The sequence below is a fragment of the Aspergillus tanneri genome (genome assembly GCF_003426965.1).
Source record: "Aspergillus tanneri strain NIH1004 chromosome Unknown AapTan_1_pilon_pilon_pilon, whole genome shotgun sequence".
In the NCBI taxonomy this organism is placed as follows: domain Eukaryota; kingdom Fungi; phylum Ascomycota; class Eurotiomycetes; order Eurotiales; family Aspergillaceae; genus Aspergillus; species Aspergillus tanneri.
In genome coordinates this window covers 283,304-295,337 of record NW_022984628.1, presented here as the reverse complement: position 1 = coordinate 295,337, position 12,034 = coordinate 283,304, and the positions used below count along the sequence as shown (strand labels likewise).

At 45.6% G+C, this 12,034-nt stretch overlaps 2 protein-coding genes across 2 annotated transcripts; both read left to right on the top strand.

The window, feature by feature from the left end:
* Positions 1-3,959: 3,959 nt before the first annotated feature.
* Positions 3,960-6,478, top strand: ATNIH1004_002160 (uncharacterized protein; the record flags this gene model as incomplete). The annotated part of the gene is made up of 7 exons (XM_033566855.1): positions 3,960-4,221; positions 4,280-5,625; positions 5,709-5,781; positions 5,850-5,948; positions 6,028-6,120; positions 6,200-6,292; positions 6,372-6,478. 7 exons carry the CDS (start codon positions 3,960-3,962, stop codon positions 6,476-6,478), a joined length of 2,073 nt encoding a protein of 690 aa, XP_033428850.1.
* A 3,663-nt stretch (positions 6,479-10,141) lies between these two features.
* On the top strand, positions 10,142-11,401 carry ATNIH1004_002159 (uncharacterized protein; the record flags this gene model as incomplete). The annotated part of the gene is made up of 4 exons (XM_033566854.1): positions 10,142-10,261; positions 10,544-10,563; positions 10,619-11,013; positions 11,076-11,401. 4 exons carry the CDS (start codon positions 10,142-10,144, stop codon positions 11,399-11,401), a joined length of 861 nt encoding a protein of 286 aa, XP_033428849.1.
* Positions 11,402-12,034: the final 633 nt, after the last annotated feature.

The following is a 12,034-nucleotide window of genomic DNA, read 5'->3' as shown; positions in this document are numbered from 1 at the left end:
GTGACACCGTTATCTATTTTAGCTCAAGCCAAGAACTATTAGATATAGTTGGCTGATAATGAAGGAAATTGGGTACGGAGTAGCTCAATTTAGCTCAGTTCCAAGTTGGCGCTAAGAAAGCTAAATAACTAAGGATACAGTTTATTGGTCTTTCTTTCTCTAATACCCTCGCACTATCCTCAATCTACACTTTAGCTCACCGGATTGAGACGTTCTGATTTCATTTAACTTTGCATTTTACAACAACTGTATCCTGTTAGCCAATTGAATTTGTATATTCAACATCTTAGATGGACTTTTTACACAGATATGCTTGAATCCTATAGAGTCGGTACCACGTGACGCGCGGCACACCCAAAAACAAAGCCATATCACCACATATATTAAATATTATACAGAGATCTTTTGGAATGGTGCAATATGCATTATATTATATAGCTATCTTAGACATCCTAAAAGTGTTGTGGAAGCTTCTGCCTGTCTCATTTCTTAAAGCAGACTGATAACAAAGGGCAGATTGGGCATAATTTAGTTCCGAGAATACTAGAAAGGGGATAAATATTCAAAAAAGTGTGTGGTAAGTAGGATGCTTCTATCAGGGCTGGAAAGGAAAGGCTTGTGCATACCTTTATACCAAAGAGTGGCCTGAAATGTTACCTGCATTTGTAAGGGAACCAAAGGAAAAACTTCACCAGTATTGGCTGTGGCAGAACCCACAGGGAATTAGAAGAATATATCAGGACAACTAGTTCTCTCGTTGCTTCATGACATTTAAGAGAAAATCAATACCAGTCATTATGCCTTATACTACTCTGTAGATACCCATTGCATTATCCGTTTCAAAGCTTTCTTAGCCGTATTACGAGGATCCTATACTTTATCGATTATAATGACACTCTCCTACGCAAAATTAGAAAGAATGCTACATAGACACAATATATACCATCCGTTTTGGCCCGTTCTATCCAAGTCTATGAGAACAATCAATCTCCCCATATTCTGACAGTAGGCAACAATTATACAAGCTCCATACATAACTAATTAATTATGTTTGGGTCTGGAATATTCTCGTAGTTGGAACTTTGGAAAATCTAAAATTTTTAGATTGAACTAATTGCCACCAACCAACGTCCCGCATTTTGCTCACTGACTGTTCAACCCAGCAAGTTCAACACCACATATCTCAGTCAATATGGCTCTGATTGATGAAGCGCTGGAAGCAATCGCTTTATTATTAGAGCCAGGAGAATTATTTTCATATACTAAAATTATAAAACAGTTTGGTGTTGATTAATCCACGCTTGCGAGGCGCCATCAAGGAAAACAGGTGCCAAGAAATGTCAGGGATAAAAGCTAGTAATTACTTAACAACGCGCAGTCTAAAATACTTATAAAGTATATAAATAAGCAGTCACAGAGAGGCCTGTATCCTATTGAATGAGAGGAAAATGGTAGAACTCCGAAAGAGTAGGTCAAGGAAACACTCTTAGACAGTTCAGAAGTTGTGGGCCCCGAGCCCACAAGTTCCTGGTAGGAGGGAAGGCAACATTCCCCTTACGCAACTGCGTCCTGCGGTCTGTGAGAAGGTTGTTGATTGTCTATTACCTCTTCGAACGAGGACTTAAGATAATAGCTATCCATACAAATGTCACGTGCCAATCTCCCGAATTCCTCCACTACAATGGATAACTACTTTTCTACCATTCCTTTATTTAATCATCTTCGACAGCTTGGGATTGGTGCTTGTGGAACTACCCGACCAAATGCATCTGAGAAGCTATTTCCAAAGGCTCTTTATATGCTGAAGGATTCAAAAAAGCCTCAATGCGCAAACGCCATGCTAAGACCTCAACCAGTGCAAAAGTTGCCCGTCAGCCATTTGGTGATCAGCCTACTAAGGAACTTCCAGTTCCCCGGATTATTGATGATTACAACTATCATATGGGAGGGGTGGATCGCGCAAATCAACTACGTGCAAGCTATGAAACTCATCAAAGCTGTTTACGCTCATAGTGGCCTATATTCTTTTGGATACTTGACATAGCTATTATTAATGCTTATTGCATTGCAAATATAGCCCGCAGGCAGCAAGGTATGAAGGAGATCACTCATCTTGAATTTCGGAAAGGTCTGTATAGGGAGCTATTTAAGCAAGGATCAGAGGAATTGCTTCAACGAAAGCGAAAACACAGCTCAGTTCAACCATTAGATAAGGGTGATCATCAGGTTGAGAGGATTCACCCTCGCAAATGGTGCCATTTCTGTGTTGTACGGGTTCAAAGAGCAAAGGCTCGAGGCCATACTATTCCGAAGCAATTCCACACAGTATATTGCTGCAAGACCTGCAGAATTCCCTTATGCAGGCCTGATATAAGGCCATGTTGGGCTGATTTTCATACACCACGACCTCCTTTGGGTGAGAAAGATGTAAATTGTTTATAGATAGCTTAAATATTTATATTTCATACAACTCTACGGTGTGTGGTGTTAGATGAAGCGGGCGTGTCATTTGCGGCAGAAAAAGGACGCTAACGACGACTAGCGCTGCCAGCCAAGGGGATAGTTAAAGCTTCTTTTCACCCACAACTCTGCTCTGGAATTGTTTAGCCTTTGCGGAGGAGGCGTTAATTCCGCCGACCACAATTGCCACTTTGCCAAGAACTAATTTTGGCTGCGTCCAAGTATCTATCTCCAAGATCAGATAGTTATACTCACATAGCTAGGGATAAAATTGACTACGTTCTATCTGCAGACAAGAATATTGGGGAACGGAGTTTTAAGAATGCCCACTATGAAGCATGGCCGTAGGGAAAATCACCAAGATTAAAGGCACTTGTGTAAAACACGAAAGCTCAGAGGAAGAACGTATGGTATTTCATTGATTAGTGTGAAGTTGAAGATTGAAGGTGGACGAGGCCAAACATTCGCAGCGGACGAACGAGGTAGGGCGACCGCCGAGAACTACTTAGGCAGTTCCAACCTATAAGTGTGCAACACCATCCCTACTTCCCAACGGTCAGCCTAGTTTCACTGAACGGCCAGAAAAAGAACCAAAACATGGCAAGGTTACAGATAACAGACTAAACAGTCCCAGGGTAGAATTTGCCACCCTAGCTTCCTACCCAAGGAAAGTACAGTCTGATGTCTCTCCAGGCTTGGCAAACTTGTTTCAGCATAGTTTGTTAACTCTTGGCGCAAGGGCAGATCAAAAAAATCTGAATCCAGAAGTAACGAACACCCATGCATAGCCCCGTTCGAACCATGTCTTGTCCCAAGTGGTATTTTATGCACTATGTTGCATACCATCGATAGTTTCCAAATCGGTATATATTAGTGCTTACAGGAGTTCGCAAATGTTAGTAGCATTTTTATTACTTGGTAGGTTGCAGAATAAGCCGCCTTCTGGCTTCTATTCCTGTGTGAATTTCATACTTTACAACCAGGATTAAAAGCTGTTGCTTGAAAAACTATGGTTCGTAAAGGCACTCATGGAATTCATCCAAAGGGATAGGGAAAGTAAAGGGACTGCGTATTATACTTTTGGGATAAGCTCCTTGAAACCCGGGCCGCTACTATTTTTCTGCTGCCTGATTGGTCCCTAGGCTTATAGCCACCCTCCTGTTCCTGCATAGCCCACCCAAATGAATACATTTTGTATATCTGTTTGTCGATCAATAAGGAAGCCCTATCACGTTTATATTTCTTGCCGAAACAGTGGAACTGTTTCAAGGGAAAAAAAAAAAAAAAATGAACGAAAAAGTATATCCGAACTCTAAGCTTTAGATCAAGATGGCTTCAATATAAATTCATTCTTTCTCATCCACAATCACTGGCTACCACCATCCCAGTATAATTTGTTTGCATTCCATCAGAACGATTCCTCAACTGTCTACAGAGTTGTGCTTAGCCTGAAAGTTATTCTATTACTTCTTTTAGCTAGACACCGGAACAAAGCAAATATGAAGGGCATCATCACCATTTGCCTTTTTGCGTTCGCTCTGGGGGCACCTACCCGAGTGATGGAAAGCCAGGAACTCTCACACCTCACCGGATCCAAACCTACTCTTGATGAGATGGGGTCCCTCATCCCTCGTGCCTCCACCAGTCAACTATTGTCGGCTGGCAGTGGAGGTGATCTCACCAAACAACTACAACAACTACAAAGTATGATCACCAAGATCATGAGCAGCAGCTTTGCATGTTCATCCGGGGGCAGTGGCAGTGATATCACGAATCAACTACAACAACTACAAAATATGACCACCAATATCATGAGCAGCGTCGCACGTTCACCTGGGAGCAGCTGTGGTGGAAGCCCTAGTGGTGGAAGCTCCAGTGATGGAAGCTCCAGTGGTGGAAGCTCCAGCGGTGGAAGCCCCAGTGGTGGAAGCCCTAGTGGCGGAAGCTCCAGCGATGGAAGCTCCAGCGGTGGAAGCCCTAGTGGCGGAAGCTCCAGTGGTGGAAGCCCCAGTGGTGGAAGCTCCAGTGGTGGAAGCTCCAGTGGTGGAAGCTCCAGCGGTGGAAGCCCCAGTGGTGGAAGCCCTAGTGGCGGAAGCTCCAGTGGCGGAAGCTCCAGTGGTGGAAGCCCTAGTGGCGGAAGCTCCAGTGGTGGAAGCTCCAGCGGTGGAAGCCCTAGTGGCGGAAGCTCCAGTGGTGGAAGCCCTAGTGGTGGAAGCTCCAGTGGTGGAAGCCCTAGTGGTGGAAGCTCCAGTGGTGGAAGCCCTAGTGGCGGAAGCTCCAGTGGTGGAAGCCCTAGTAATGGAAGCTCCAGTGGCGGAAGCTCCAGTGGTGGAAGCCCTAGTGGCGGAAGCTCCAGCGATGGAAGCTCCAGCGGTGGAAGCCCCAGTGGTGGAAGCTCCAGCGGTGGAAGCCCTAGTGGCGGAAGCTCCAGTGGTGGAAGCCCTAGTGGTGGAAGCTCCAGCGGTGGAAGCCCTAGTGGCGGAAGCTCCAGTGGCGGAAGCTCCAGTGGTGGAAGCCCTGGTGGCGGAAGCTCCAGTGGCGGAAGCTCCAGTGGTGGAAGCCCTAGTGGCGGAAGCTCCAGCGATGGAAGCTCCAGCGGTGGAAGCCCCAGTGGCGGAAGCTCCAGTGGTGGAAGCCCTGGTGGTGGAAGCTCCAGTGGTGGAAGCTCCAGTGGTGGAAGCTCCAGTGGTGGAAGCTCCAGTGGTGGAAGCTCCAGTGGTGGAAGCCCCAGTGGTGGAAGCCCCAGTGGTGGAAGCCCTAGTGGCGGAAGCTCCAGTGGTGGAAGCTCCAGCGGTGGAAGCCCCAGTGGTGGAAGCCCTAGTGGCGGAAGCTCCAGTGGCGGAAGCTCCAGTGGTGGAAGCCCTAGTGGCGGAAGCTCCAGTGGTGGAAGCTCCAGCGGTGGAAGCCCTAGTGGCGGAAGCTCCAGTGGTGGAAGCCCTAGTGGTGGAAGCTCCAGCGGTGGAAGCCCTAGTGGCGGAAGCTCCAGTGGTGGAAGCCCTAGTAATGGAAGCCCCAGTGGTGGAAGCTCCAGTGATGGAAGCTCCAGTGGTGGAAGCTCCAGTGGTGGAAGCCCAGGTGGCAGCAAAGGTGGCAATATGTTTGGTGGTGATGATAGTAGCCAAAGTTCTGTGGAAGATTCCCGTGCTGATATGTCGCAAGAGGTGTGTATGCCAGTTATCGTCCACCAGGATACTACACTTTCCAATGGTGCTGCTGTACAGTACAGGGTATGAACTGACGAGATGTAGGGAGAGAATCTCGGTTTCCACCCGCCTCCTGGAAGCACTCTACAAGATACACTAGAAGGTCTCCAGAAGGCAAGTAATGAGCCTCAGCAACTCAGTAACAAAGAATACGCTAACAGCAATTCTGGCAACAGGATCAGGCAGATTCCGGTAACAAGGACTCTCAGCCATCAGCTGAGGAACAGAGTGGTCTCGATACGCTGACATCTGGCACACAAGATGCGTTCAACGGTCTATTTGGTGGTACGTCGTCCTAGACGAGGCTAGCGAGTTGACCTCAGCAGCCATGTTGTGGCTCGAGCCTTGACTGACAATATGACAGGATCTGGTAACGACATTCAGCCATCAGCTGAACAGAGTGGTCTCGATACGCTGACATCTGGCACACAAGATGCATTCAACGGTCTATTTGGTGGTACGTCGTCCTAGACGAGGCTAGCGAGTTGACCTCAGCAGCCATGCTGTGGCTCGAGCCTTGACTGACAATATGACAGGATCTGGTAACGACATTCAGCCATCAGCTGAACAGAGTGGTCTCGATACGCTGACATCTGGCACACAAGATGCGTTCAACGGTCTATTTGGTGGTACGTCGTCCTAGACGAGGCTAGCGAGTTGACCTCAGCAGCCATGCTGTGGCTCGAGCCTTGACTGACAAAATGACAGGATCTGGTAACGACATTCAGCCATCAGCTGAACAGAGTGGTCTCGATACGCTGACATCTGGCACACAAGATGCGTTCAACGGTCTATTTGGTGGTACGTCGCCCTAGACGAAGCCAGCGTGTTGGCCTCAGTAGCCATGCTGTAGATTGTCATGTCAGTATGTCAGTATGTGCGTTGGAAAACAATTGTTCCCAAATAAACCACCATATGCACGCATTCAACCGCGAAATTAAGTACTGCAAATTTAAGAATTCAACATTGTAGTGGAGGATCTCGGGGGATTGGCACGTGACAGTTCTATGGATAGTGTCAGATAAGTTGGTGGTAATAGTGACGTAAACAAGGTCATAAAAGAGGGGTAAAAACGAACTCCCCTACACCTAGCAGAAGAAGAAACCTAATGATCCATAATAATAATCACAAGAATGATCATATGTTGATCAATATAATCAAGAAACCATCTAAAACAATCATTTTAAGCACCTTTCAAGAATAGTGTCTACTTTCCTATTCGGTATTAGCCGAATATCGGACAGATAGTATCCGATATTCGGCTAATACCGAATAGGAAGGTAGACACTATTCTTGAAAAGGTGCTTAAAATGATTGTCTTGGATGGTTTTTGATTATATTGATCAACATATGATCACTCTTGTGTTTATTATTATGGATCATTAGGTTGCTTCTTCTGCTAGGTGTAGGGGAGTTCGTTTTAACCCCTCTTTTATGACCTTGTTTATGTCACTATTACCACCAACTTATTTGACAGATAGCTATCATCTTAAGTCCTCGTCCAAAGAGGTAATAGACAATAAACAACCTTCTCACAGACCGCGGGACGCAGTTGCGTACAGGGAATGTTGTCTTCTCTCCTACCGGGAACTTGTGGGCTCGGGGCCCACAACTTCTGAACTGTCTAAGAGTGCCTCCTTGACCTACTCCGGAGTTCTACCATTTCCCTCTCATTCAACATCTATTTGCGCTAAAATTTTCAACAATTGATTTTCAAGGCTGATCAGATTATTACCGTTACAGAAACACTATAATCAGCCCGACTTGGCGGTGCGGAGTATCTGACGACCGATTCAACCCCTGAATCCTTTAGATAGTAGAGCACCCAGATAGGAATGCAACAGGCTCAGTTGGTTGAGACACTGCGATTCCTGGTGTTTCTACTGAATGACATCTACTTCCTAATTAGGCTAGTTGGCCTGTAGCTGATAGAATAGCTCCCTGCGCATCACTTCCCTGAGTTCCACGACAAACACAGTTCGTACGCTCTTGGTAATTGTTGTGGAACTCAGGGGAAACGGGGCGCAGGGAGCTATTCTATCAGCTACGGGCCAACTAGCCTAATTAGGAAGTAGATGTCATTCAGTGCAGGAATCGGAGTATCTCAACCAACTGAGCCTACTAAGCGGTTCCCTATATTCTCATTGAGGTGTTCAACTAACTAAAGGATTCAGGGGTTGAATCGATCGTCAAATACTCCGCACCGCCAAGTCAGGCGCATGTAGTGTTTCCGTAACACATGGCAAGCTCAAAGGGATATTGTACGGAAAAAACTCCAATCAGCATTATCAATCATTCATCTTTCACTTGATATCTGGACCTCACCAAATCGGCTATTATTTCTCGGTATTTGTGCTCACTTTGTTGAGCAAAGTCAAGAAAGGCTTTGCAAGGGTCTCCTTGCTCTTCGGACTGTGGGGAACCATAGTGGTGATGAGCAGTTTGCCACTCTTCTTCCAGTTTTAAAAGACTATGGGATCCAGCAAAAGGTTGGGTCAATTGTTTGTGATAATCACACTGCAAATGATAAGCTTTGTCGCATACTAGCAAATTATCTTCGGGAAGAAGAAGGAATTAAATGGAATCCGACATACCGTCGCATCTGGATTGGCCATGTTATTAACTTAGCAGTGCAAGCTTTCCTGTTCCAAATGTGCTGGAAATTGAACAGCTAAGTTCATGGGATGAAATAACGGCCATGGAAGACAAAGAAAAAGAAGATAATATATAAAGACAAGCCGCTTTTCACAAAATAGGGCCACTTGGAAAGCTCCATAATATTATAACACATATTCGTGGTTCAGCTGGCAGAGCCAAGGAGTTCAAAGATCTTGCAGAAGGTTAGTGATAATCGTACAAGGTAGAATAGCTAGTATCACATGCTCTCGGTGGCTCTTCAGTTTAATAGCGCTATTAATGCCTATACAAAGAAGCACTTTGCCGTGCTTGAGACGGAGTATTTATCCCCCAATAGATTGGGAGACACTCCATAGAACAAGCAAATTCCTAAGTCTCTTTGATCAAGCAACTCTGAAAACGCAAGGGGATAAAGCAACAATTGATAATTGCTTTTTATAATGGATATTATTATTAAGCACTTTGAAAAAGCTCTAGTAAGTATTACTATTACTATGTTAAGCGTTATATAATAGGTTTTTCTAATCTATAGCAGGTTGAATTTGCATCGGATAGAGAATTCTGTGCTCGGGTTCAAAATGGATGGGATACCTTCGATAAATACTACAGCAAATCGGATAAATCACCTCTTTATACTGCAGCCCTTATTCTTCATCCCGCTCGTCGAATAAAGTATATTCAGGCAAATTGGAGGAAGAGCTAGCAAAAGCCTGCACTCTAAAAGGTTAAAAAGCTTTGGGAGGCGTATCGAGAAAATTCTCCTAATTATAGTTATGCCATTATATGAACGGAGTCCTCAAGATCTTGATGATTTTGATCATGTTGTGAAAACCTCGATGGGATTCACTGCGTTCAGGGGAAATGGGGGATAGGGCAGGAGAAGCTATATCAGCTACACGCACGTAGCCTACTAAGGAGCGTATATTCAACTAGATATATTCAACGTCTCATCTAGGTGCCACACTCTATGTTTTTTTAACTGGGATAAGGGATTCGGCGATTGACAACGTTGTGCGTAGCCAAGGCGCTAGGGAAGAATCGGTCCGAATACCATTTCTTCAATAGATCAAATTGCTCAAGACCTACGCAGGTTCGCTCGGCCGGCAAGCCAAGATGAATATGAAGATTATAATTCTCAGTCGCTATATAAGATTCGTACAAGTGCACTAACATGGTGGTGTCAGGATCAATAATAAAAGTGTTGGCCAAGGTTGTCATACATGGCGATTGATATCCTATCAATTCCCGCAATGAGCGATGAACCAGAGCGAGTTTTCTTAGGAGCCCGTCGTACAGTCTCATGGGAAAGGGCTTAACTATCAGCTGAAAATATTGAGAGGATAGAATTGTTAGGAGCGCTCAGAAGCGCGATAGCTAGATCCTTAGCTAAGATGCTTAGTCAGGTGCGAAGTGTTTATATTCGCACCCGCGGGCCTGAACTCCTGAAGGCCAGCGATTAGTTCTGCAATATACGTGGTTCCATCTTCCCTCCCACATAGACACTCCCTCGCACTGTAGCGCACCATTCAGCTCGTTACCGACCCCACACATAACAAGAATGCTTGAAGAACTGGCAAAAGCTTGGGATCACAGAGGAGAGATACTAGTTTTGTTATAATCGAAGTTTTTGACTGTAACACCAAGAAATTATCGATATATATAAATAGTATGCTGGTAGTCTAGTAGTAAAACAATACTACCCTCCTCTAGAGGGACTGGGTTCGATTCCCAGTGGGTGGCTTCAATGTGTCGATATTATCTTCTACGAAGACGATATCGACATCTTGTCCACCACAACAGCGAGAGAGTAATTCACGACTAACTCTGAAATGATTCAGCCAATGGCAACTCGGACGAAACACGTGACGAAATTACGTGTGGAGGGGTCGGGCCACTACGAGACTACGGCATCACTTTCGCTTCATGTCCATCCACCTTTTCCTGAGGCCGATTCCAACAGAGTAGGTTTTTATATGAGATTGCTTGTCAGTACAATTGATTCCTGTGTTTATGTCTGAACAACGTGGACGAGGCGGCGATCGAGGCGGACGAGGTAGTGGCCGTGGAGACTTCACTAGTCCATTCCGTCAGGGCCCGCCTCAGGATGGTCGAGGAAGTGGAGGAGATCGTGGCAGACCTAGGGGAGATTTTAGGGGGGGAAGGGGAGGACTGAGAGGTGGTTTCGGTAGAGGCCGCGGTTGTGGTGGCGGCTTTACTCCCGTTGACGGCCCTCCAGTTTTTAGGTAAAGGGTGCTTTCACATAGTATATTATTCGGCTGTGATGGTAGTGAGGTCAACTATACTAACTTTCCTCCAAGTCCCGATTACGTCCCTGTCCTCGGTGAAATTGTTGCTGATGTTGAGAACACTCTTATTAAGCCCTCAGCAGGACAGAAGAAGGCTCCCACCGACGCTCTAATGCCTCAGCGACCAGGATTCGGAACCCAAGGACGAAAGGTAATGCTGTGGGCAAATTCCTTCCCCCTGGCGTTTAAGGACGATGTTCAGTTGCACCGATACAGCGTCAATATCTTACCTGGTGATGAGCGGAGCAAGGTACCTACCGGAAAGAAGATGAAGAGGGTTGTCCAGTTACTGCTTGACGACCATTTTCCCGGCAAGAAGCTTGAGATCGCGTCCGATTTCAAGTCTAACCTCATCAGCGCGACTAAGCTTGAGCTCAATGATGCTGGTTATAGGGTTCTGTATCGTGGTGACTACGAGGATGAACATGCCACTGGCCACCAACTTACTGCGTTTGTATGCAATCAACAGGCACGCTTCGTGCGTCTGAGCTTGTCAACTATCTGACATCCACGGGTGCCGGCGCGTTGCTCAGTTCCAAAGACGAGACTATCCAAGGCCTGAATATTGTTATAGGCCACACTCCGGAGGCCGCCATCGGTATCTTATCTGTCGGCTCCAGCAAGCACTTCCGACTAGCTACTGCTGAGAAGATGGATCTTGGTGGTGGTTTAACAGCGCTCCAAGGGTTTTTCTTCAGTGTGCGTGCAGCTACTGCCCGGGTTATTGTCAACGTTCAGGTCAAAAACGCGGCCTTCTATAAGGAGGGCCCTCTTGAACTGTTGGCTGACCACTAGAGTCTAACTACTGTTGTAGGTATTGCGCCCCTGATCCACTTCTCTTCAAAGCATAACTCCTATCTCATACAAAGAAGACTTTAGTAGGTCTGCTAGAAACCTGATGTCTACACGCACTTTTGGACGATTCCTTCCCTACGCACACTTTACTATACTGAAATGGTCGTTGAGATAACACGGTTGTCTATCAATAAACAGAAACAAACCTGATTGTCTCTGGTTTACAAAGTCTGAAAATAAACTATCTCATACATATATCTCTCGCTTATTCCTGACGAATTTCAAATTTGTAATGGAATTGTAACATATTTAATTCGTTATACCACTTCCGTCGTAGTTCAATCTCCTTCTGGAGACACTGCAGAAACTGTCGACTTATAGGATTAGGGATATTAAATTAAGTCTTGCATCTTTTCTTACAGATGTGGACTATGTTATCGACTCGGTCCAGAGGTTACTGGGAGTTGTTTTGAGAAGCAACAAGGGCCAATCAACATGTCTCTTCATGCGCCTTCTATCCGTATGCCCTTCTATACAAGGTTGGACGTTATCTAGACTTACTCTGTTCATGAGCAGTATAAGGATTTTTGCGGATTATAATACTGTCTTATGTCCCACTTAGATTAACTTACT